We start from the raw sequence: 27051 nt of genomic DNA on the forward strand, positions 1-27051 counted from the left end.
CTCCCTCCCCCCTCGTCCTCCTCCCCTCCCCTCCTTATGTTGTTTTGTATATTGTTTTACTTGCTTATTTATTACTAATTTTATTCATTGTTTTATATGTTTACTATGTTTCTGTGATGCACATCACCTGAGCCTTTCGGGGGAGGGTGGTTTAGAAATTTAATATCATCATAATCATCATCGGATCTTCAGAAAGTTGAACAAACTGCAACTTCAAGATTTACTAGCAACTACTTCTGTAGAATAAGCATAAAATTTATGGTACAGAAATTGAGTGTTTTCACTTTTTCGCTGTATCCTTGCTCAGGCTGATGCTTGAACAAGTCTATATGTTCTCTTTATGTTTGTTTATTAACATTGTCATATTCTAAAAAAAGGGGAAAAAAGGCAAACAAGCTGAACTTAATCCTGATGAGACAGTGGTACTCTGGGTTAGTAGAGAGGCAGACCAGAGGCTTCAGATCTCTCCTTTCACAGATGGGGTTATATTCCCCTTGAAAAGCTATCTGTTTGAATTTCCTTTATTATGCTCGCCCTAACTGTGTATCCCCAGTTCTAACAAAGAACGTGTTTGAGTATGTCTTCAACGCTTTGAAATAAATTTTGCTTTTCTTGAAAACGTGGATTTATTCTTGATGCTTGGGGATCCAACAAAAAGCCAGGTTCGCAGCTTGGGAGTGCTGCTTAGCACAGCAGTCACTCAGAGTGCTTTTGCTCACCTTCAACTGGTGCGTCAGCTACGGACGTTCTTGTGTCAGTCAGATCTAACCACAGAGATCCATGCTAGATGTAATTAGACTGGGCTATTGCAATGTGCTCTACTTGAGGCTATCCTTGAGCATTCAGAAGCTGTGGCCAGTGCAAAATGCACTAACTAGTCTGCTGGTTGGGAATGTGTGACCCCAATACTACAGCAATTACAGTGGCTACCAGTCCATTCCTGACCCCAATTCAAGGATTTTGACCTTCAAAGTCCTACATGGCTTGAGACTGGGGCATCTGATGGACTGTCTTCATATAAAATCTTGGAATCATAGAGTTGGAAGGGACCTCCAGGGTCATCTAGTCCAACCCCCTGCACAATGCAGGAAATCCACAAATACACCCCCCAGTGACCCCTAGGACAATTGCTTCCAGGGGGAGGGTCCAGGATCCCCAGCCAAAGTGGCCTGGAGGACAATTGCTTCCTGACCCCAAAGTGGCAACTAGCATTTCCCTGGGCCACAAGCAATGTTCCCTCTAAGCTGTGGAGTCTTGTGAGCAAAAATTCTACTTTGTGAGCTACTGGCATTAAAGTTGTAAGTGAGCGATTTGGCTGCTGCATCAATTAGTTTGCTCTGCAAAGCGAATCTGATTCACAGGATTCATCAAGCAGCTCGACTAAGACATCTTGGTCTTTTGAATCAGAAAATGGAATATCTGAGACTTCTGACTCAGAGAAAGGAGGAGTAGCCCCGAAGCAATTCAAAGTGAAACTGGAATACAAGAAGAAAAAGAAGAAAACAGATAAATGAACTGAAATAAATCATGCAGTTACCGAGTAAACAGTATTAAAAATAACTTAAGCTACCATGTTTCCCCGAAAATAAGACAGTGTCTTATATTAATTTTTGCTCCCAAAGATGCGATAGGTCTTATTTTCAGGGGATGTCTTATTTTTCCATGAAGAAGAATACGGTACAGCAGGCGGCAGCTTGTCCTGGCGGCGGCACGGGCTCTCTGATTAAAAGAGACCTCGCACTTCCTGTCTGCTCCGACTGCGCTGTGGCCAACAGTGAGCTGTGCAGCGGCGCCCGCCACTGTGGTCCAGAGTCCAGAATTACGGTAGCTTCGGGGGGCCTTATGTTCGGGGGAGGCCTTATGTTCGGGGGAGGCCTTATTTTCGGGGGATGTCTTATATTTCAGCGAGAGGCAAAACTGTAAGTAGGTCTTATTTTCGGGGGATGTCTTTCTTTTGGGGAAACGGTATCTTTTATAGAATGTAATAACTCAGATTAAAACTTTTCCTTCCTATTGTAGGAACGTTATATATAGAATGTACCTATTCATTGTAACTGATCCTTGCCTTATTTAGCTTCTGTTTTAGTTTTAGTGTTGTTCCCATCCCCATGCCCTATAGGATGTAGTATAAAAATCAATAAAAGTGTATAAAAAAAATCAGTTTGCTTTGGAGCCGTACTTCCTAAGACAAAAATGTGTGATGTGGAGGCTAAAAAATTGTGAACTAGCTTACACTAACTCAGCTTAGAGGGAACACTGGCCACAGGAACTAAGCAGTGATGCAAGCCTTCCTGCCCTCCCTTCTTGTGATCTGCCTACATTCACAGAATCAGCATTGCTGTCAGGTGGCCATCTAGGCTCTGCTTGAAAACCTCCAAAGGAGGGGATCCCACCACCTCCCGAGGAAGCCTGTTCCACTGAGGAACTGCTCTAACTGTCAGGAAGTTCCTAATGTTTAGCCAAAAACTCTTTTGATTTAAGTTCAACCCATTGGTTCTGGTCTGACCTTCCGGAGCCAACAGAAGACAACTCCACACCATCCTCTATATGACACCCCTTCAAGTACTTGAAGATGGTTGTCATATCACCTCCCATATGTTCTTGCGTAGGAATTAAGATCACAAGGAGAGGGCCCTCCCAACTGTTCCATCAATTAAAGAAGCTTGTTTGGTGGGTATACAAGAGAAGGCCTTGTTGATGGCAACAATTAAGGAACACCGTCCCCAGGGAGATGCACCAGGCCCCTTCACGTTCAGTCTTTAGGAGGCAGCCAAAGACTGTTTTATTTAGAACGTTTGATTAAAGCAGTAATAACCTTCAAAGCCTTATATGGCCTTGGGACCAACATATCTAAGGGACTGCCTATTCCCGTATATGCCTCGAAGAATATGCTCTAGTAATCAACATCTCCTGGTGGTCCCTGGCCCAAAAGACGTCCATTTAGCCTCAACCAGGGCCATGGCCTTTCCTGCCCTGTCCCCCACCTGGTGGAACATGCTCCCCATCGAGATCAGGGCCCTGCAGGATCTTACTCAATTCCGCAGGGCCTGCAAGACGGAGCTGTTCCGACAGGGTTTTGGTTGAGGCAGCGGGCGTCCACATATGGCCTCCCCGAGGTTGCTGTCTCCTACCTACTGGCCACCCATCTGCCAGCAACCGGCCATATCCCTCAGTATTAATGGGTCGGAATTTGCACCAGCAGCTACAACTACTGATTTTAAATGATTATAATGTAATATTTTTATTGTGTTGTAAACCTTGCTGTATTGTTTGAGATGATGTCACCCGCTCACGGGATGGGCAGGATACAAATACAATAAATAAATAAATAAACTAACAATAAATAAATAAACTAGCTGTGTTTTTAAATTTTGGCTTTATGCATTTTTAATGTTCTGTATTTTATGTGTATTGTAAGATGCCTTGAGCTCCCTAAGGAAGAAAGGTGACTAAGGAATGTTTTAAATAAATAAAGCCCTGTTCAGAGGAGTGGAGTATCGTGGGAAAGGTAATCCTGTAGGCATTTGGGTCCAGCCATTGCGTCCTTCTGGTAGTAATGTAAGACTTGGTGAATAAGTGTGAGGAGTATCTGGGAGCAGACTCATGCTTGCCCATGGCATGCCAGTGTGTCTTTTCAGAATGTGGTGTACTGATGTTGCAGTAGTGTGATTGATGCCTAGCATTGTTGGCTGGTGGGCAGGCACAAAACTAAGGCTCTGCCGCAAAGCAGCTAAACTTCTCTCCTATACCAAATTAGTCACTTGTTATATAATGCTAATAGATTAATCTGCAATTCCAGTTACTGTCGTGTGCTGTTCACAGTGTGTCACCATTTGGATTAAAGTAAAATATTTTTCCCAGTGCTGTTGTATAAAATAATCCACAGAAAGTTTTGGAAAGGAAATGCTGTAGCAAGTTTTAACAATATGAGTGTATTGTATTATAAATTCTTAACCTTAACAAGCTGGGTTGTTTCTGAGATGAGGTTTTTACAAACGAAAGAACCATTCTCACTGATACCAGCTCATGTTTGCAGCAATGTTCCCTCTAAGCTGTGGAGTCTTGTGAGCAAAAGTTCTACTTTGTGAGCTACTGGCATTAAAGTTGTGAGCGAGCAATTTGGCTCTGGAGCCACCCTTCCTGAGCTAAGATAAAAATGTGTGAGCCGGAGCCTAAAAAACTGAGCTAGCTCACACTAACTCAGCTTAGAAGGAACATTGGTTTGCAGTGATCATTTTGAGTTATTTGCCTCTGCATCACTATGTCTGTATTCATGAGGGTGAACAGTGCCAAGTGAAGCATAAACAAATGGGCAGAATCCTTCTTCATTTGGGCATAGCGCCTGTTGGGGAAAACAGGACCCCATTTTCCCTGCCTCAATGCATATGTACAATCAGTGCTATGGAAGAGAGATCTTGGAGTCGTAGTAGATAACTCAATGAAAATGTCAAGACAGTGTGTGACTGCAATAAAAAAGGCCAACACTATGCTGGGGATTATTAGGAAGGGTATTGAAAACAGATCAGCCAGTATTATAATGCCCCTGTATAAATCGATGGTATGTCCTCATTTGGAGTACTGTGTACAGTTCTGGTCACCACACCTCAAAAAGGATATTATAGCATTGGAAAAAGTGCGGAAAGGGCAACTAGAATGATAAAAGGGTTGGAACACTTTCCCTATGAAGAAAGGTTAAAGCGTTTGGGGCTCTTTAGCTTGGAGAAACGACGGCTGAGGGGTGACACGATCGAGGTGTATAAGATTATGCATGGATAGAGCAGGTCGAGAAAGAAGTACTTTCCCCCTTTCTCACAATACAAGAACTCGTGGGCACTCGATGAAATTGCTGAGCGGTCGAGTTAGAACAGATAAAAGGAAGTCCTTCTTCACCCAAAGAGTGATTTACACATGGAATTCACTGCCACAGAAGGTGGTGGTGGCTACAAGCATGGACAGCTTCAAGAAGGAACTGGATAATCATATAGAGCAGAGGTCCATCAGTGGCTATTAACCACAAGGTATAGATAGGAACTCACAGGCTGGGGCAGGAGTTGCTCTGGCTTCTTGGGGCTTGGGAGGGGGCAACAGTGGGAGGGCTCCTAGTGTCCTGGCCCCACTGATGGACCTCTTAATGGTATTTCTTGTATTTTTGGCCACTGTGTGACAGAGTGTTGGACTAGATGGGTCATTGGCCTGATCCAACATTGGCTTCTCTTATGTTCTTATGAAGACAGGTCTGTGGTTGCCTCTCACATCCAGCCCTTTCTCCTCTGTGCAGTCATAGAACACCAGCATGTTCTTTGACCAAGTGAAGAGAGTGGGCTGGACGTGGAAACGGGAGGTGTGCACAGATCTCCCATTTCTCTTAATGGCCTGTTGGGGTGAGGCAGCATAGGCCAAGGAGCTCTGTTATGTCTCAGAGTGGCTTACAGTCTCCTTTCCCTTCCCCTCCCCACAACAGACACTCTGTGAGGTAGGTGGGGCTGAGAGAGCTCTGACAGAAACTGCTCTTTTTCAAGAACAGCTGTGCCAGAACTATGGCTTGCCCAAGGCCACACCAGCAGCTGCGAGTGGAGGAGTGGCTGCATAGCTTCTGAGTTCTGACTAGATCGGGCTAGCCTGTGCACTTTAGGTCAGTTCCTCTGATCCTGGTTAATCGTTGCTCCCACAGAGGGGAGTCCTTTAAAGGGGAGAGAGCACCTTGTAATATCCTGGAATGGGAGGCCAAATTTGAATTGGGCAATGTGATCTATGAAATGCACATCCTCTCTAAACTCTTCAGCATAGCAGAGAGAGGAAGAATTAAAAATATCCCATCCTGGATTGTGCCACTGAGGTTTAGGTGGGGGTGGGGGGGCTTAAGCCTGACTTTCAGCAGTTGGAGCAGTTGCACTATAACACTGGGACGGTGTGAGCAGGAAGCAGTCATCTAGCCCCAGAATTTAGCTGTGCTATGTGGTAGTGTTGGGGATTAAATTCTTTTATTCTCCTCCAGCCTAGTGGCTCCTTGTGGATCCCTAAAATTGGTTGTCATGCAGAATGAAATTTTTTAAACATCAGTGTTGATATGCTAAAGCTCACGGCTGCAAAGCTCTTAGATTCAGGTTGTTTGCATTTGTTATTGCGAGTGGTTGGAGGAACTTGTGTCCTTATGATTGTGGCCCACTTTAGCCTACATTCACAGTTGAGTATTCTGATCATAAGTGGACCTTCGATCTACTACCTCACATTCCTTGACTAAAGGAACTGCTGGCTAAGTTTTTATACCTGGCTACGAGAATGCATCTGCTCAGGGCAATAGGGACACAAAAATGGCAACTGAGGGATCGTTGACCAATTGCTGAAGCCCCCTGTGAAAGTTCTGGAAGAAACACTGTGTCCCTGAATGTGGTGGAATCAGAGAGTGTTTATTGAGGGGATTAATTAGCCCATTCAAGCAGTCAGCATAATAGCAAGCATGTAGTAGCGGTAACACTAGAATATCCTTTTATAAGATGCAAAATATGCCAAGCATGAGTGTACACATGTTGCACAATGTGTATGGGGCGGGGGAGCCCAAAATGGTAGTGTGAGAAGGCAGAGCAGGGCTGATAGCCGCCTCTCCGCATATTCACCTGTGTGGCTTTGCCTGGATTATGAAACAAGCTGCATTCATCAGATAGTGCTGGGCAAGTCCTTTCAGAGTTTCAGAATATTTATTTAGTTGAAATATTTATATCCTGCCATCCCCCTAAAAAAGGCAGCCATGGGTGGATTACTTGAACTCATGCACAAGCAAATAAAAACACAGCCAATATTTTAAAAGTAACAATCAGCTGCTGAAAAAATTGGTGGAGAATCCATACAGAACTGAATAGCCCAATACGCCACTGCAGTGATACACAGATACATTGCCAGAAACCAAAAAGCCCCTGGAACAAAGCTGCCTTGGCAATGTCTGGCCTCCTCTTCCAGAGGGGTTAGGGTGATGACTGCAGAAGCCCACAGCCAGGCTGAGGGACTATAGTGCAAGTCATGTCAGACAGCAGAGCAAGCAAGCTAAGTTTGGAGGAGCAAAGCTGGGGAAGAAGAAGAAAAAGAAGAGATTGGATTTATACCCCACCCTTCACTCAGAGTCTCAGAGCGGTTTACAAACTCCTTTCCCTTTCCCTCCCCACAAGAGACACCCTGCAAGGTAGGCGCGGCTGAGAGAGCTCTTTCCAGCACTGCCCTTTCAAGGACAGCTCTGACAGAACTATGGCTTGCCCAAGGTCACACCAGCAGCTGCAAGTGGAGGAGTGGGGAATCAAACCCGGTTCTCCCAGATTAGAGTCTGCGCACTTAACCACTACACCAAACTGGAATGGGCGTATTGTCATGTAGACCCCAGGTCATGTATGGCGTTTTAGGCGAGAACCAGTGCCTTCGATTGAACCTGGAAACAGACAGGCAACCAACTAAGATGCTTCAAAACAGGTTGTAATATGCTTAAATCTACATGCTCATGCCAGAAGATGAGCCAGTGCATTTTTTCAGTAATTGAAAAAGTATGGCATCAGCATACTTGGTCGGATCCAGCAAAAAGTTTCTAGCGTGAGATCTTATGCAACCAGTTTCTGGGCAGTATTGTATAGAGGGAGGAAAGCGATCTTGAGGGTGGGACAGTTGCTTTGCAAATATAGGAGGTGGGAACTGAACCTGGGAAAGGTGGCCTGATGAGTCAGTTGAACACTTAATGAGTCAATTGAACAGCAAGATTTGAACTGAGGGCCTCGAGTCATAGTTCAGTCTTTTTGCCACTATGCTAAAAACACTGATGCAGGGTCTGATCTACTGGCTATATGAGATGAATGGTGTGAATAGAATACCAGGATGGTACTTTAATTTGCAGAAAAAGAAAAGAAAAGCATGTCTATATGGTGACATACTCCATGGGCAAACTTAAAACTGGTTTGGTTATTTATTTCCAACAGCCTCGTCTGTCAGTGTGAAATGCTGTGTGATAGCGATACATATTTGTGCATACCAGAGTTCTATAAAAATCAGCATGTTTTCCCTAGTATTGAAGCAAAAGGCACCCTCTTGTGGCGGTAATAGGAAAGGCTAATAGCAAAAACTCATTCCTTGATTATTATTTCTCTGCATTTTAAACCTTCTCTAATCATTAACCCCCTTCCTCCTCGTTTTTGTATCCTCATAGCATAGTTGTTAGGTTAGAACAACCACATTAACCAGTTTGTTCTCTTTAGTTGGTGACTGTAGTTATGAGCAGTGATATCTGCTATTTCATAAATTGAAATTGCTATAGCAGTTGTTCCTATATGGTAGCAATCTGTGAGTCAAGAGCAGAGTAGAATTTATGCATTCTTTGAGTAAACTCTGGCAATTTGTAAATGCTGTCTGATTGCTTTGCCTTGTAAGACACGGGAGGGCAGGAACTGTAGTGCACTTTATAGGAAAGAGTAATTGTACAAAACAGAGCTGGCAGGAATTACAAGAACGTGGTTGAAATAGAAGAGAAAGATTTTATAGGGGGATGTGGAAGGGCTGGATCCCTTTCACAGCTCTCCGAAGAGGGGGCTGTATTTAAGTTACTTCACTCAAGCCCCTTGGAACTGGCTGTGTTTCTACAAGAGAAGGTATTAATTTTGTTCCTTTTATTTCCTAGGTATCTTGCAATATTTTCCGAACTCTTCCTCCTAGCGATAGCAATGAGTTTGATCCAGAAGAAGATGAACCCACCCTTGAGGCATCATGGCCACATTTACAGGTGAAGTTCAGTCTTGCATTTTAATGTACTTATGCAGCGGAATGGAACCCCAAACAAACACTTTATTTTATTTTATTTTATTGGACTTTTAGCTCGCCCTCCCCTGCACAGCAAGCTTTTTATACGTGTAGACGGGAGAGGAAGGGGAAGGAAAAGGAGATCTATTTGCCAGTGATGGGAGGGTCCTCTGGTCCTGTGGTAGACACCAGGGTTCTTCTTCTTGTGTTTGCAGCTGCAAGGCACCATTGGAGTTTCATGAAGAATCAAGCAGTGCTTAACTTGGTTATTCTGATACTAAGCCCGTTAGTTGTAATGAAAGGTGCATAGAAATGCATCACTATTGAAATAACAATGGAATGTTTGCAACATACACAAATATGAGAGAGAGAGAGATGCCCTATGGGTATCTCATGTTTGCAACATTATACACAAATGAGAGAGAGAGAGAGAGATGCCCTATGGGTATCTAGAAGGTGGACCATGCTGGTCCAAAAGTAGAATCCAAAGCCATGAACACAATCCATGTAATACCTCTTATTAGAGCCGATCAAATGGCAAATCAGTGTTCAGTCTTTCAAGTTTGCTGGATCTCTTAATCCGGGTTGATGTTATAGAAATTATATTAAAATGGCGGCGGGGGAGGGGTAATGTTAAGGCCTGGTCAAACCTGCATTGTGTGTTGAGATGCAAGCAGTGCCTGAATTCAGCTGATAGAGAGGTATGTGTGGATAATATAACTTGAGTGTATGAGGACGCACCTAAACATATTTCATTGTCACTCCCCTTTAGCCTGGTATGCATCTTTCCATATGTACTTTGGTGCTAGCAATAGAAGTCTTTTTTAAAGGTTTTTTCTTTTCTTTTTCCATATGTGTATATGCGTGTCAGAGTGTGTGTGCACCTGGAAGTCATGGTGACCTCTGGTGACTGACTGTGTGCACCCAGAAGTCATGGTGACCTCTGGTGGTTGACCCCTACTGGGGGCCTGGAGGAGATTCAGGGAAGCGGCTGATTAAAGCCTGCCCCCACATCCCAACTGCTGATATTCCAAGGGGGTCTTCCCATCCAAGTACTTGCCAGAGTTGACCCTCCTTAGCTTCTGAGACCTGATGAGATCGGGCTTGCCTGGGTCAGCGTGCAATTGAAATCATGATGGTTTTCTGTTTGGCAGTTTCTGTAAATCACAGTGATTGCAGTTCATTTTGGGCTCTTGTTGTTTATTTGAGTGGTGGTTTATATATTGTTTGCTTTGGTAAACTTCCAGTTGTGTATTTCTCTTCACTTTTTGGTTGCCCTTTAAGACTGACAAGGAGCTTCTGAACCTCTGTGCGAGACAGTAACTGCGGGTTGGATCCAAAGTACTATATACACTTGTGGAATGGGCTGTTCCTGCCAGCGCACTGAACCTCATAGACTCTGCTCCTGGAGCTCAAGGGATCCTCACAAAAGGGGGATAGCTGCAGAAATCACCCTTCTCCTAACATGCAAGTGCAAGTTCCATTACACTGGCTGATGAGGGCCTTTGGATCCCACCCAGTGTGTCCTAGTTTGAGGAATGTACATGGACAGATATTCTGGTTTTGCTTGGAATTCTGTTTCAGGTTTCTGAAAAAGAAAATACTACCTAAGCTATCTTTTAAAGGAAAAGTTGCTGCTTTCAGTTCGCTGGTATTTTTAGCTCACAAAAAAATGCCAGGACGTTTCTCTGCTGCACTGCAATTTCTGCAACCAATTCCGCTTAGGCTTCGGTAATGAAAAACACCAGTTTTGCTGCTCTGTTTCCATTCCCTTTTGTACACTGAATGAATGGCCTGGTTTGATGAGATAAATATGCAAACATAGATGGACATAGCACTGAGCTTAACAGCCTTTGTGTTGGTTTGTAGAAGCTCCTTCAGTGTGAAATGAAATTAATAAGAACCATGTGATTCATAGCATAGGGGTGTGGAGAGACACACAACACTGTGCCCCCCATTTTCCTGTGATTCTTCACCCTGTAGAGTTTAAAATGTGAACCCGATTTGAAACCTATGTGAAAGGGAGTTCCTTGGCAAAGTAATTTGGAGTGAGGAAAGTTAGCAGGGAAAGGGTTAAGTTCCCACTCCCCTGCCTTTAAAACAGAAGAGTCATGGGGCTGCAGTTACATATCTCTGTTTGTGTGCATGAGAGAGCATACAAGAGGAGTGTGTGCCGGTGTCCTCCAAGCTAGAGGGGGAAATCTCGGCAACTTGGAGACTCCTGATTAGATCACATTATTCTGCATCAGGCGTCTGTCTTCCAGTAATGCTCCCGAACATTTTCTAATTGCTGTTAAATGTTGCTAAACTGTTTCACCAGCTCTCGTTAGCATTATAATTGCTTTATTTTATATGATGATTTCAAGAGTCTGGAGGGCAGAGGAATGCGCTTGATGATTACCCCCCGGGGGGCTTTGACAAGCCAGTGAGCGAGCCTTTTAGGGTTGGCAGAGCCAGCTCCTGTTGTTTGCTGGGATTCTTCAGTCTGCAGCTTGAATTAGAAAAATTAATAGATGCTTTGTGGTCACTCTGCTTCAAATAAGTATATGAAAATTACAATCGTACTAGTTTTGGATGTATATCCTGCCCAGTCCTGAGGGTTCAGTGGTATTTAATTGTGCATGTGGAAGATTTACAATGAAAAGAGGCTGCATAAATGGACCCAGCATTCCACCACAGCAAAACTGCTTCTCCTCATGCAATACAGCTTTTCTTTATGAGTGTGGGTGTGGAGGTGGCAGCTTCAGCAGAAGGGAGAAGTATCAGGTCATTGAAAGAGCAGACATGCATCCCACCTCCTTCTCTCCTCTCTTTCTCTCTCTTAAAACACAAAAGTCTTCAAGAAACTTTTTGGTAAAAATACAGCATACATATGTCAGGTAATAGACTTAAACCAGTGTGTTGATTTTTTCCCCCCTGCAGCTTGTATATGAATTTTTCATACGATTTTTGGAAAGCCAAGAATTCCAGCCCAGCATTGCCAAAAAGTACATAGATCAGAAATTTGTATTACAGGTAAGAAGATCTGTTGCCTCTGAAGCTCCTGTTGATGTTTGCTATTAACTGTTTTAACCTCTGTGGTTGAGGATGATCAGTGGCTGTTATGAGCCAAGGGAACTTAAGCAATCATGCTACAACCTTGTGTGTGGACCTTCACACAAAACTCATTGAATTTTTTTTTTTAAAAGTGGATTTGAGGTTTTCACCCTCTCCTGAAGTCGTGGTCCAGTCCTCCCTGTTGAGACTTGCCAGTGCATAAGAACGTAAGAGAAGCCATGTTGGATCAGGCCAGTGGCCCATCCAGTCCAACACTCCATGTCACATAGTGGCCAAAACCCAGGTGCCATCAGGAGGTCCACCAGCGGGACCAGAACTCCGGAATCCCTCCCACTGTTGCCCCCCAAGCACCAAGAATACTGCCTCTGACATAGTGTTCCATCTCACAGACCTCTGCTCCACATGTTTTTCTAGTCCCCTCTTGAGGCTGTCTTTGCTTTTAGCCACCACCGCTTCCTGCGGCAGTGAATCCCACATGCTAATTACTCTTTGGGTGAGGAAGCAGTAGGTTGGCAGGTCAGAGGTGAAGTTTGGGGCTCAGAAACACAAAGCAGAACACAGGAAGCAGAGATGCAAAGGCCTGAGAGATCAGCAAATCAAACATTTTTTAATGTTTGAAACATGCAGAGTTGTTTCAAACATGCAAAGTTGCACACCATGTCTGAGCGTCATGTTTTGCTTTATTTTTAAAACAGCTTTTGGAGCTATTTGACAGCGAAGATCCACGAGAACGGGACTACCTAAAAACAGTCTTACACAGAATTTATGGCAAGTTCCTTGGTCTTAGAGCATTTATCAGAAAACAGATTAACAATATTTTTCTACGGTAAGGCCCCTGTTACTGGTTTACTAAGTTCACATGGGCTAGACAGTAGAATAAATAATAATAGTTTTGTTTGACATTATTTAATTTGTTTTCGGCAGGTTTGTTTATGAAACGGAGCACTTCAACGGTGTAGCTGAACTGCTGGAAATATTAGGAAGGTGAGTGAACTTTCATGCTAATGGCTGATTTCTCAGGTTGCCTCCTCCATACGTGTGGTGGTGTCATGCTTGGTGTATGAAAGAGTTGTCAGACGTTTTTGAGGGCCAGAGCTTACGTGCGCCTCCTCCATACGAGTTGCCAGACGTTTTTGAGGGCCAGAGCTTACGTGGAGGGAAGTGCCATTTATTCCAGCCAGATGCTTCCAAATCTCAGTGATGGTGATGGTGATTGTACAGCTTGTAAAATGAGGACCCCTTCTGACCCCTGCACAGGTGCAAGATGGGCGCAAGATTATTGAAGCCTGGCTGCTGCTCTCTAAATCAGTGGAATACCAGCTATGCTTCTCTTTTTCCTTGCACATCTGTTACGCACCCAGTACTTTAGAGTAAAAGGTAAAAGTTTTCCTTACTCAAGTTTGACTCTAGGGTAGCGGTGCTCATCTCTGTTGCCAAGCCGATGAACCAGCGCTGTCCGAAGACTTCTCCGTGGTCATGTGACTGGCATGACTAAACGCTGAGGCTCACAGAACACTGTCTCCTTCCCACCGAAGCGGTAGCTGTTTATCTACTTGCAGTTTCTTGCTTTCGAACTGCTAGGTTGGCAGGAGCTGGGGCCAGAGATGGGAGCTCACTCCGTCACGCGGCACTCGGGTCTCGAACTGCCGAACTACCGACCTTCCGGTCTGCAGCTCAGCGTGTCTTAACCACTTGAGCCACCACAGCCCCCCAGTATTTAAGACACGAGCTTAATCTGCAGAGATAGAAGTAATGGGGGAAGCTGTGGATGGCTGTCCTGGAAAGTGAGGAAGGATATTTATTTAATTATTTGCCTCATTTATACTCTGCCTTTCTCTGGGGAACCCAAAGTGGCTCACATTGTTCTCCTTGCCACCGTTTTACCCTCACATCAACCCTGTGGGGTAGGTTAGGCTGAGAGTGCATGCCTGGCCGAAAGGTACCCACCAAGCTTCCGTGCAGAGAGGAGATCTGAGGCCGGGTCTCTCAGATCCTAGTCCAGCACTCTTACCAGTTTGGTGTCGTGGTTAAGAGCGCGGACTCTAATCTGGGAGAACCGGCTTTGATTCCCCACCTCCACATGCAGCTGCTGGTGTGACCTTAGGTTAGTCACAAGTTATTTCAGAGCTGTTCTCCCTCTGAGGACATCTTGCTGGGTGATTCCCCCCATCCAGTCAGGGTGGCAGGAACATCCCCCCCCCCAACTTCCTGTCTCTTGCCTGTGGGAGTCTCCCTATTCAGTTCTTTTCCTGCCTCAACAGGGAGAGAGCAGCTTAGATCAGGCTTTGCCGTTATCTAATCTTTAACACTCTAAATTCATTATATCATCTATCTTAACTACTTCTATATACCCTCCCTGTATTCTAACCCTTTTTGAAGAAGAACAACAATGTTATAGATGCCTTCTTCAACAGTGGCGGCCATCTTAGGAGACAGCGAGGGCTTTCTTCTGCCGAGGAGCTGAACCACCCTCCTTATTGCTGGTGCCGGACGGGGCACATGAGGGGCCAGCATGACCTATAGCAGGCTTGCCGAGGCTACCCCAGCGGGATGGCCTTAATCTGAGGGCGACAAAAAGCGGGCCAAAAAAACACGGCACCTTTTACAACTGGCTGCCGGAGACCAGGACAGTCAATCTGCAAGGCTGCAGGGAGATTCCCGTTCCGTCGGCAGGCCCTGAAAACTCACGTCAACTAGCAAATAGAGAAAGGAATCTCTATGGGACCCAGGCAACATGCCAGATTTCCAGCGTTCCGGTAATGTATGCAAACCTGGGCTGTCCTCCTTACCTTCCGATTTCCTTCATTCTCTTTAGAGTCCAGGAGGCTGCTGAGCGATGCTCCCTCTAAGCGGTGGAGTCTTGTGAGCACAAAGATTCTCCTTTGTGAGCCACTGGCATTAAAGTGGTGAGCGAGCGATTTGGCTGCTGCATCAATTAGTTTGCTCTGGAGCCATCCGTCCTGAGCTGAGACAACAACTGTGTGAGCCGGCAGCTAAAGAACTGTGAGCTAGCTCACACTGACTCATCTTAGAGGGAACACTGCTGCTGAGTCCCCCCCCCCCCCCTAAGACTGTGGCTTCTAAGGAGGGTCATCTAAGCAACTACTCACTGCACTAAGTTGCAGAGGCATCCGTATGCGATGCCAGCTGTGGGTCTCCAGGTCTACTCATGAGTAAGACACATGGATCAAGACCATCAGTGTTTTTTCTCCTGGGTTCTAGCTTTGCTCAGACAAACCATGCAGGAGGAGATTGCCAATTCTGGCAAGATAGAGATGGAAGACACACATCTCACCCCAGCTCCTTCTCCTGCCCCCTCCCTTCATGCAGGCAGGGGATTTGGGCAATGCAGCTTCTTCCTCAGGGAGACCTAGCTGGCCCCTAAGCCTGAGGGGAGGGAGGGATATAAATTGAATAATAAAATAAATAAATGAATAAATAAGGCAGCTGGGAAGGAATCTTACCAAAGAGAGAAAGAGAGAGAGAGAGAGAGAGAGAGAGAGAGAGAGAGAGAGAGAGAGAGAGAGAGAGAGATCACTCTCTGTAGCAGACAGTTGGTCCTTACAAATAGTTACCAGAGGATACTCCATGGAGTTCATCAAACCCCACTGGAACACCACATCCCCCCAACACACACAAGGGTCAGAAAAAGCTTATAAAACTCTTACTACTATACACCATTTCTTAACATTCAGGCCATAGAACCTGTCCCTCCCTTAATAGGGGTACAAGGAGATTTCCCCCTTCATGGCGACAAGAAGGAACGGAAATTGAAGGGCAGTTTTAGTCTTAAAATACCTCAACAAGCGTACATTAAGATATTTCAGAATTTCATCACATTAAGATATTTCAGAATGGAGTCTCTGGATCCATCACTGAGTCCTTTCAGCCGGAGGAGTATCTCACTTCAGTAGATCTTGTTGATCAGATCAAACCCTGTGGCCAAGGCGCACCAAGACACAGAAACAACTGTATACTGTCTACAGAACTACAGATTCCTGGTCAATCTTCAGTTACGTTCTCTAGCACCTACTAAGAAAGTACAACACCTAGATGTCAGGATGGTCACAACTTGCTTACACACTAGACCACTACAGCAGCTTCCAAGACATTTCCAACTACAAGTTATGACCAAAGGGGACCCTTTCCATCAGGGCTCCCTTACAGTAAAGACCAGTCCCTCTGGGAGGACGAGAACACTCAATCCCCTTCAGGTACGGAAGCACTGCATCCCGGAGGTGAAGTAGATCTTTCTCAGTCTCCAGTCTGCGTGGTTGGGGACAACACTAGAAGGCTCACCAGTACAGGGTCGGTGGTCTGGGAGCAAGGCAATCCCCCTGGAGCTTTGGATGGTTTATCTGACCTTCCTTTACCATCAGCCTACAGATACTTGGTCAACATGTACTAATTTGACCGGCAACATACAATGAGGGTCTATATCTTCATCTACCACAAGGAAACTATCAAGATCATAACATGGGCGGAGAAAAACATCACCAAACAGCCTTCAAGTGAATTGGTGCTCCACCATGTTTCTTCTTCATCCACTGGCCAAAGTGTTCGAGGCTTAACATTCCAGTGGCCAAGTGACCTTATGTTTGCCTATCCCCCCCGGTCCCTGTTCCTTCAAAATTGGTCAGGAAGATCAAGGACCAGAAGGCAGCAATCACAGTACTAGAACTATATTGTCCTCAGTGACCATGATTCTCTGACCCTCCGGATAGGGCAAACCAGCCACTGCTAACGCTGCCAGTATCACCGGACATGATTCAACAAGGTCCTGTGTGGCTTCCACGTTCAGGATGGCTGTGTTTAACTGCTTGGAGATCAAGTGGAGCGACCTTTATGTCTAGGCTTTTTGCAAAATGCAATGGATACCCTGCTGGATTAGTTTACAATACTTCGTGGAGGACTCCCATCAGGCAGAGTACTAGAAAAGGTATCGACCTCCTGAAGAGTCTAAATAGGTTCTATCCTTTCTATAAGAGGGACATGACGGGCTCAAGGACTCTTCCTTTACATTCTCAAGTAACAACTCTGCCAACAGTGTTACCTCTGTTCCAAGGTCTGAGCCTATCTAGACACCTTCAAGCTCACCACCTTCCAGGGGTGCTGCTCTCAATGAGCCATCACAAAGATGAAGGTTTCTAATGCAGAAATTGTGTACCACACTCTCAGTTTTGTCAGGCATTATTTGATCCTATTGAAGAAATTCCACTTAAATGGCTTAGAATGAAAATCTTATTTTTCTTATAGCAGGCGCATCAGGTAGGAGGGCTTCTGTCCTAGGCACTTGTTCAGTCAAGCCTGAACTGTGAGTTTTCTATAGCGACAAAAGGGTCATGAAGACAGATACCGCCTTTACACCAAAGACAAATTCGACCTTCCACAGGTCCCAGAAAATTTGAGTCTTCCTCATTTCACCTGAATCCTATCCATCCAGAGGAGGACCTGCAGCAGGCCTTGGAAGTAAGACTTAAGCTTAAAATAGATTCCTTATTCATCTTCATCTCTCCACTGAAGGAAGGAAGGAGGATGTCAATTTGGACATCGGCAGTACCTGAAGCTTACAAAGCTCAATATTTGAAACACCATCTGGGATCACTGCACGCTCAGTTTGAAATGCCACAACCAACACAACCCTAACCAAACACACCACAGTCAAAGAGTTAGGCAAGGCGAACACATGGTCATCAGTATCCGCCTGTGTAGGGCACTCTACGGTGAATTTCTAGGATTTGGCTGACACAGCTTTTGGAAATGAGTTACAATGTATTCTAGATCTGGAAAACGATGACCCACCGAGTAACTGAGGACACTGCTCTGGGAGGTCTCAGCAAGATGTCCTCCTCCTCAGAGGGAGAATGACCGTTGGACACCGTGAAGGGTCCTTCTCCTCTGAGGAAAGGAGGACATCTTGTCCCTCCCAAAGTCGTCATCAAACTAGTTATTCAGCAGGTACACTTCTTGTCTCACAAGTACTGTTTTCCTGTTTTTTCCTTATCTAGGTTGTCACTCTGTTCTTGTCTGTCCGTTCTCTTTCCTCGACTTGACTTTACATACTGTTTTTGGAGTTACCAAAACTGAATAGGGCGACTCCCACAGGCAAGAGACAGGAAGTTGAAAAAAAACATTCCTGCCTCCCTGATTGGACGGTGGGAATCACCCAGCAAGATGTCCTCCTTTCCTTAGCGGAGAAGGACCCTTCACAGTAAGTTTCCAATGGTCGTTCTCTCAGGAGCAGTCCTTGAAAGAGCTCTCTCAGCCCCACCTACCTCACAGGGTGTCTGTTGTGGGGAAGGGAAGGGGATTATAAGTCGCTCTGAGACTCCTCAGGGTAGTGAAGGGCGGGGTATAAATCCAATCTCCTCTTCTTCTCCTCCTCTAACCGCTACACCACTCTGAACACAGGTTTTCTCGCAATAAAAGGTCTGTCATGGGTTTCCACCACAGCCAGGGTTGCTGCTTCATCTGTACTAGCACAAGCTGGTCTTTATGCTATCCCTGGTAAAGTGGCTTTACAAAGATTGGGATGCATTTTGACAAGGCAGTTCTAATAGATATGCATATATGATGTTCTTTTTTTTTTTAAAAAAAAACCCTCATTGGTCTTGCATAGGCCCATGCTTCACTTAAAGCTATAAGGTCACATCTTTGGAGGCCTTTGAGAAGCTTTCCTGTAGGCAAGATAATATATATTTTTTGATGGCTTAGTCTTAGGGTCGTTACCTGATGCAAGGAATTCTACCTGCAGTTGGGGTAAGAACGGGCTCACATGTTCCTTTCCCACTCTCTTTATTTTTGCTAGAAGTGAATGGCCGACTTCAGAGATCCCAGCTTGAGTGTGGAGATCTCCTTGACAGCAGAAGATAAAACTGGAACTTTAGAAAGTCTGTTCAGTCACTGACGTCTTCCCGCACTGCGGTGGGGAGCATATGAGCCCAAATCCTAGGGATTGTGTGACAAGTTAGCAGACCCCAGTCACCTGTTTCATAATATGCACTGTTTGTATGAACTAGTAAAACTTACGAGTGTGCTTTTGTGAAACCATTTAGGAATAAAATAGGCAAGCTCATCTCTGCTCTCAACAAAATTCAGTCCATGATTTCCACATGTGTTTTGCCAAAAGTCCCGTTGCTGCATGGCTATGAGTGAGTGATGGCGTGCTCATCCTATACAGAGTGCCACCATGTGATGAGCCACCTTTTGCTGTAAGAGTTTTGGTTGAAGCCTCAATAAAAATCATTTCATCATGCTCATACAAAAATGTTTCTTTTCTCTTTTTCCAGTATTATCAATGGCTTTGCTTTACCTCTGAAAGCAGAGCATAAACAGTTTTTGGTGAAAGTGCTGATTCCTCTGCATACCGTTAGGAGTTTATCGCTCTTCCATGCGCAGGTAGAAATTTATGCAACTGTTTTCCGTCTCTCACCTTTTGCTTGAATTGTGCAGACATTAACACCCCCCCCATTAAAGCACGTGTTGACTGTGCTGTATTTTCGAGTTATTTCCCCCCAAGTGTAATAGCAAGGATTGTGAGGCTGATGTTTCTTACACGGTGTTACGAGCTGGTGCTGTGGCAGAGGATATAAAGAAGTAGCTGATACTGAAACTAGACCTGCAGTGTGTCTCACCCATGCCAGCTTCCCCCCTGCAGGCAACAGATGGGCAGGACGCATTGGCCCTGAATCCGTGGCAATGATCTGTCTCTAGGCTGGTACTTGAGAGGCAGACACTGAACCTGGGACATCACGTGAGCAAATTATATACTGTGTGTCCCAAAGGCCCAAGCTAGCCCGATCTCATCAGACCTTGGAAACAAAGCAGGGTCTGCCATGGTTAGCGCTTGGATGGGAGACCACAAGGGAGTCCAGGATTGCTTACACCTCTGCGTATCTCTCGCCTCAAAAACCCCAAGAGGGTTACCAGAATTCAGCTGCGACTTCGCGGCACTTTCCACCACCATGTCCCTTAGGCAAAGAACCTCTTCCATGCAATCCTCGGATCGGTGCAGTGCATGTGATTCTGTGGTGGCTGATAGCATAAAAGATAAACCCGTAAAACATAAAATTAACAGCCAGTAAAGTCCAGCCCATAAAACCCAGAAGCATAAATGCCCCCGTGAATCTTTAATCGAAAGGTGCTCTTCCACTCAACGAACGGGTTTTCCGCTCGCCGAACGACTCCTTCGGTGAGAGGGGTTCAACCCTCTGTGTTCCATCCACTCGAGGGGGTTAGTTTTCAGTGCTCTGTATAATTTGGGAGGATGCGGGGGTTGGGGTTGGAGGAAGAAGGCGGCATATCCTGCAATTGCAAGGTACAGCAGCTTTTCTTTTTTAAAAAAATCTTGCCTGCCTCCAAGGCATTGACAGCAGCCTAGGAGAGAAGATGCGTGGCCTGTCCTACATATGTAATTACATGTGGGTAGGCTTGGATTTGTATGTCTCTTAATGTTGGGAAGTTTATTATTGCCAAGGATTCATGTCCTCTGAGACTGTTTGTGTTAGGGAGGCACTGTGGCTCGGTGGTAGAGCATCTGCTTGGCGTGCAGAAGGTCCCAGCTTCAGTCCCTGGCATCTCCAGTTAAAAGGGACCATGTAGTAAGTGATGGGAGAGACCTCTAACTGAGACCCTGGTGAGCCGATGCCAGTCTCAGTAGACAGTACTGACCTCGATGGACCAGTGGTCTGATTCAGTACATGACAGCATCATGTGTGATGTGTTCCCGATCCCATTCTGAACACTGGTAGGGTATTCAGGGCTAAAAACAACAAGCCTGCACATAACAAGCCTGCAACCTAAATTGGTATATATTTTGTCAGCTCACACAGTGGAGGGAGAAGGAGAGAGCGAGCTTCTCTAAGGGTGCCGAGTGGGATGGCCTTGCGGTTCAGTGGAAGAGACTCAATATAACGTGCAGATGATTGTGGGTTCGATCCCCGGCATCTCCGGGGATCAGGCAATAGGTGATGTGAAAGACCTCTGCCTGGGACCCTGGAGAGCCACTCCTAGTCTGAGTAGACAGTACTGACCTTGGTAGACCAGTGCTCTGATTCAGTATAAGGCAGCTTCATTCAGCATCTCTTATGCTATTAGCCTTCCTGCAAGGTGTTCTGCCTTCATCTCCAAGTCAGCATTTAGTAACTAGCTATGCTCCTAGCTTATATAGTTTGGAGCACTGGAGGCTGGATCAGACCACACACTCCCGCCCTTTACTTTATAGATTGCCAACACTAAAACATTTTAGTTTAGTACCCTAGTCTCTTTTTGGGTGGAAGAGAAAGAGAATGATGCCAGGAAAGAAGGTGTATGGCCTGTCCAACATGTATAATTACATTTGGATAGGCTCGGATTTGCATGCCTCTTAATGTCAGGAAGTTTGTTGTTGAGAAGGATGTGCATAGGGTCCCAAGACTTGGGCGCACCGTTTGGGAAAGTGCCTTTTCCCTCTAGAAGCCAATGATGAGAAGATTTGTTAGGGCTAAAAGATGAGTTTTTTGAAAAAAAGAGAGATTGTCATGTGTCAGTTGGAACTGTAGGCTGCCACACCTACCAGAACCTGGCGTCAGGTCTGAACTAGCTGCTGTATTCCAGGTCTGTGGCATTCTTACTTTGTAGGCTTGCAATACTTAACTCTTTGATCAAAGTATTGTATCTCCCATTTTGTCAAACAATGCATTCTCTTTCTCTCCCTCTCTCCCTCTGTTTCTGTCTGTCTCTCTCTGTAGGATGGATATTTCCGTGAAATATATTAACTCACATTTTCCCCCTTCTCTTTTGCAGTTGGCTTATTGCATAGTGCAGTTTCTGGAGAAAGACCCTTCACTCACAGAGCCTGTAAGTACACATATTTATTGTTTACTTTGCATTTTACTTTGCAGAGCATTTCTGTACCTAAACCATCTCCTGAACTTCTCTTCTTCAATTTAGGTCATTAGAGGTTTAATGAAATTCTGGCCGAAAACCTGCAGTCAGAAAGAGGTGAGTTGAAGGGGCAGTGCTTTCACCTAACCCCGTGGGTTCCGGTTGAACTTGCTCTCGTAAGAACGAGCCTGGCCGCATGCTGGTCGTGAACTTTCTCAACAGACACGCCTCTGCCCCTTGGCTTCAGTTCTCAGTCTGCTGCAGTAGGAATAATAGTGACCTATCTGATATCATTGCGATGATGGAAACCACCGTGAAAAATTAAGCACCCTCGGTTTGCAAAGTATTAAGTATCAGCAGCTACCAAGGCAGCCGCAGGGCAAACTTTGTGTGTGTGACGGGTAAAAGTACATGCTGTTGCAAAAGCAAGCACTGCGTGGCTTTCCAAAGAAGGGAGAACCGTCCCAAAGATGCATGAAAGTAGACTTTGAACATCCAGGCAAAATCTATCCAGAAACATCCAGCGTGTTTCCAGCCCAACATGAAGGAACATCATCGTACGTATAGAAATCGTAATGTTGGAATGATGGCTTTATATAATGTTATAGTTCCCAGAGAATGAACCTGGCTGTGCCTGGATGATTTTTTAATCAGATGTTTCATATTAAATAGGGCCACGGTGGCTCAGAGGTTAAGACACAGAGCTGCAGACTGGAAGGTCTGTAGTTCAGCAGTTCGAGACCTGAGTGCCGCGAGATGGAGTGAGCTCCTGTCTCTGGCCCCAGCTCCTGCCAACCTAGCAGTTCGAAAGCAAGAAATTGCAAGTAGATAAATAGGTACTGCTCTGGTGAGAAGGTAACAGTGTTCTGTGCACCTTGGCGTTCAGTCATGCCAGCCACATGACCATGGAAACATCTTCGGACAGCGCTGGCTCTTTGGCTTGGAAACGGAGATGAGCACTGTCCCCAGAGTCAGATTTGACTGGCTTTCGAGCAAGGGGAACCTTCCATATTAAAGGTTCCTTCTGACTAGTGAAAGAATGGCATGGCATGTGGTGGTGGGGAAAAGTGCCGTCAAGTTGCAGCCACCTTATGGCAACTCCGTAAGGTTTTCAGTGCAACCCCCCTCCCCCCCAAACAGAGGTGGCTTGCCATTGCTTGTCTCTGTGTAGCAGTCCTCGCCTTCGTTGGTGATCTCCCATCCAAGTACTAACCAGGGCTGACCCTACTTAGCTGACAAGATCTGGCTAGCCTGGGCCATCCAAATCAGAGTGTGAAGTTATGAAGAATCGGTGGTGGTGGAAAATGCTGTTAAAGTCACAGCCCGCTTATGCTGACTATGTAGGGTTTTCAAGGCAAGAGACAAGCAGAGGTAGTTTGCCACTGCCCGCCCCTGCATAGCAACCCTGGACTCCCTTGGAGGTCTCGTATCCAAGTCCTAACCAAGACCAGCCCCGTGTAGCTTCTGAGAGTTGGCCAGCCTCGATCATCAAGGCGTAGGGTCTGTAACAGCCTACCCAAATATGTGTAGTCTTGTGTCCCGCCACCCCCACCGCTAGTCCATCTAGCCCAACACTCTGTGTCACACACTGGGCAAAACCCAGGTGCCATCAGGAGGTCCACCAGCAGGGCCAGAACTCCTAAGATGTCATTAATCCTTTATTTTAAACAGAAGAATCTGTCAGAAGCCTGATCCCAGGATTTTGAATAGCAGCTGCTTCACCATGCATACTGTTGGGAGAATAAAATAATGGCTGCCACATTAGTACCATCCGGAACAAAAGTATGCTGCCCAACCGCCATAGTTTTTAACAGTGTAAAGGTTTTTAAGAACCTGTTGGAAATATTTGCTTCTCCTTGGAAGTGAATAGTTTGGAGGTCAGGTGGTTAATTTTTGTCCTAATCTTCAATGCGCCTGAAGCTTGTGCACTCTTATGCCTTTAAGAGATAAATCAGCATTTATTTGCAAAACCAGGAAGAAGGCAGCTGCAGATGTCACCTCTACAAGTGATATGTGGTTTTTGTGCATTGTGTCTGTGCTTGTATCACCAGAAGTTGAGTTGAAGCTTCTTTCAGAATCCGTTTGAGCAACCGTGAAGCAGAAGAACTCTGCACTTAATGATTTCTTTTGCATCTCTAGGTCATGTTCCTTGGGGAACTGGAGGAGATATTGGATGTGATTGAACCGTCGCAGTTTGTCAAAATTCAAGAACCCTTGTTTAAACAAATAGCTAAATGTGTCTCTAGCCCGCACTTTCAGGTCAGTATTGCACTCAGCTCAGGGACTAACCACTTGTTGTATGCAAGCATGTATAGGAAGCTTCATTACCATACTGAAAAATTAAAGGCACTTCAGGGGAGGGTAACTTATGACAGAGCAGAGGGCAATAGTTGGAAGAGAAGCAGAGCGACTTAGCCTTTACAATGCTCCACTAGATCTTTGCTCCGGAGTTTTCCCACAGGCACCTTACTTGTGCTTACACAAGAACGTGCAAGTGAAATTCCAGTGAGGGAAAGCTAATCGCTTGGGGGAGGGAGATGAAACACATAACTGGGAAATGATTAATTTCATTTTTTAAAAAATGTTTTGCCCATATTTAGCCCTTCACTGTGTGTCACAATTCCTAATGTACTATGGTACACTTAACTGGAAACATCTATTTTTATTTATTTATTTTTACTGTCAAGTGGCAGCTAACTTATGGTGATCCCATAAGGTCTTCAAAGCAGGATATGTTCAGAGGTAGTTTGCCGTTGCCTGCCCTCTGGGTAGCAATCCTTGTCTTCCTTGGTGGTCTCCCATCCAAATACCAACCAGGACCGACTCTGCTTAGCTTCTAAGATGTGACGGGATTGGGCTAGCCTGGGCTATCCAGGTCATGGTGGAGGCATCTATGAAGTTGTCTGTGAGAGCAAGTACTGCTTTCCAAAAAATTAAAAAACTTTAGAATGTAGAAGACATTCTGAAAGACAAAAATTCCCAACTGAAGGGAAGGCGATGGATTCTTTTCTTGTTTACACATTTCTGACCCAATTATCTGCAACTTCAGGCAAATAACAACAGAAGAATTGAAACACTATAATAATATGGAATAAAATTATGGGGGTTGTGTGCATCCTGCATGCATGTATTCTGCCTTAGGCTTCTGCAGCCTAAAGATTCTTCCTTCCAAATAAAGTGTCTCTTCTGTTGGTGCCAAGTTGGGAGTTTTCCTCCAGCCTAAGGCCAGTCCCTTCGACAAAGAATTAATGGGCATAAGTCTGACGTCAGAAACCACAACATTTAAAAACCAGTGGGGGAACATTTTAACCTTCCAGGACATTCAGTTGCTGACCTAAAAGTAGCAGTTATCTCACAAAGGAATTTCAAGGGGAGATTGGAAAGAGAGACTGCTGAATTGCAACGGATAATGAAGCTCAAGACAATGCATTCACCTGGACTGAATCGAGATCTAGGTTTTCTGTCACATTATCAATGCTGATTTCTCCACGCCTGCTACCCCTCTGCATACCACAGCTAACCCAATCACACCTGCTATTATCGTTTGCCTGCTAATGTCATTTGGCATCTGAAATCACTCTGCTTTCCAATATATAGGACAGATGGACTCACATTCTAGTTGTATCTGAAGAAGTGAGCAGTGACTCACGAAAGCTCCTACCCTGCCCCAAATTTTGTTAGTTTTTAAGGTGCTTCTGGACTCTTGCTCTTTTCTACTGCTACAGACAGACTAAAACGGCTACCCATCTTCAGCCTAAGGATCCTTCTGTTCCACTGAAATAGTTGCTTTAGTTGTGAGAAGAAGGCTCCTTAGCCAGGACGAAGTCTCCCATCTTGACTCCATTGGGTTGGTAGGATACATGACACAGAATCCATAAAGAAGTAAGCAGCGGAGATGACAATGGCTATGGAAGGAAGATGCCTTATCCATAATGCAAACCTTACCCCATTATGCAATTTGAGGGCTTCTGCAAGGGACACATTTGGGGGGGGGGAAGCATTTCCAAGGAAGGGAAAAGGAGTTTCAGTTCTCTCAGCCTTCACCAGAGGTGTGGGAACAAGAATCCCATTTTCCAAATGAGATGGGTGCAGTACAAAGCATAGGGAAGCCCATAGTCATAGAAGGGACTGGGGTGTTTGGGAGACCTGGTTCAAATCCTACATCTATCATGGACTCCTTTAGTGACCCCGAGAAACTCGCTGAATCTCATCTTCTGTTGTTCTTGGGAAATGGACATAATAACTTGCTTGACACATTTCCTACTCACGGCATGTGGAATGATATTAAGAATTCCAAAGTGGTAGCTGAGCTAACGTTTTACAGCAAAAAACAAACAAAAGAGAATAGTATTGTAAGTCACATAGCGATTTTAAAAAATGCCTCATAGTTAAGTAGTAGAGTAGGTCACATTTAACCCCTGGAGCTGTGTACCGGAGCCCTAGAATTGGGACTTCATGATTAAATTGGTGTCTGGCTCTGAGATGGTTTTATGTGTTACATGGTAGCAAGCCACTGAGTGTACCGTGGAATGTGTTTGAAAAGGGACTGCAGCCCATGCTGGCTGCTTGGCTTGTATTTGCAAAGTAAATAAAGAAATACATTTTTAAGTATCCACTTAAAAGGATATTAAGGATGCTATTTATCTGTGCCGTGAGCATCTGAAAATAGGTGCAGCTGCCATGGTGCTGCTATGCATTTTTTAAAAATTTCCAACTTTTATTCAAACTTATAAAATGCAAGTATAACAAACCAATTAAATACAAAACTGTAACAGCAGACTCTTCATAACTATTTACAGCTAAGCACACACTGGAATATTACATAATATCATTGTGAGTAACATCAGTAATAACATATACAAGAGTGAAAACAGAGTCTGCCCCCAATGATTAACCACAATATATCTCATTAATATGCCATAATATTGTGATAACTGTGATTTTTAAAAAGGTGTGTATTAATTAAATTTCGTGCTGTTTTGTCTAATGAGGGGAACCATTTTTCTAGCATGTTAGATTGTTTTTAATGAGCTATCCGTTCCAGAAGCACCTACTGTAACTTTATCCATCACAAAAGTGCTGCTATGCTTAATGTTTTCTGTCTGAAGAGAAGCAAATGTCTGCGTCAACTTCCATATCAAATTTAGCTTTCGCAGTGAGACAAATGGAATATTTTACCAATCAAAAAGTGTTCATTGTTGTTGTACGGTGCAGTCCCACACGGGTAGTGCGCTCGTGTGCAGGCCAGCCAACAAAAGGTTTTTGTAGCTAGCATAGCAACAGAGTGGGAGGAGCCCCTCCCAACCAGAGCCAATCAAGCCTTTCCGCCACCTAAATGGTCATGTGCTCTGGGGAAGGGGCTCC

The 27051-nt window shown here is 45.0% G+C and overlaps 1 protein-coding gene across 3 annotated transcripts in view; it reads left to right on the forward strand.

The window, feature by feature from the left end:
• PPP2R5E (protein phosphatase 2 regulatory subunit B', epsilon) overlaps nucleotides 1-27051 on the forward strand; it is a 130205-nt gene that overhangs the window by 86410 nt on the left and 16744 nt on the right. For all 3 annotated transcript variants that reach the window (XM_015428295.1, XM_015428293.1, XM_015428294.1), the window contains exons 4-11: nucleotides 8648-8749; nucleotides 11689-11781; nucleotides 12519-12649; nucleotides 12748-12807; nucleotides 19113-19221; nucleotides 21607-21660; nucleotides 21754-21804; nucleotides 23827-23946. In XM_015428295.1, coding sequence (XP_015283781.1) covers nucleotides 8648-8749; nucleotides 11689-11781; nucleotides 12519-12649; nucleotides 12748-12807; nucleotides 19113-19221; nucleotides 21607-21660; nucleotides 21754-21804; nucleotides 23827-23946 — 720 coding nt within the window. The remainder of the gene's footprint in view (nucleotides 1-8647; nucleotides 8750-11688; nucleotides 11782-12518; nucleotides 12650-12747; nucleotides 12808-19112; nucleotides 19222-21606; nucleotides 21661-21753; nucleotides 21805-23826; nucleotides 23947-27051) is intronic.

The sequence above is a fragment of the Gekko japonicus genome, unplaced genomic scaffold (assembly GCF_001447785.1).
Source record: "Gekko japonicus isolate JY-2015 unplaced genomic scaffold, Gekko_japonicus_V1.1 scaffold2900, whole genome shotgun sequence".
In the NCBI taxonomy this organism is placed as follows: Eukaryota; Metazoa; Chordata; class Lepidosauria; order Squamata; family Gekkonidae; genus Gekko; species Gekko japonicus.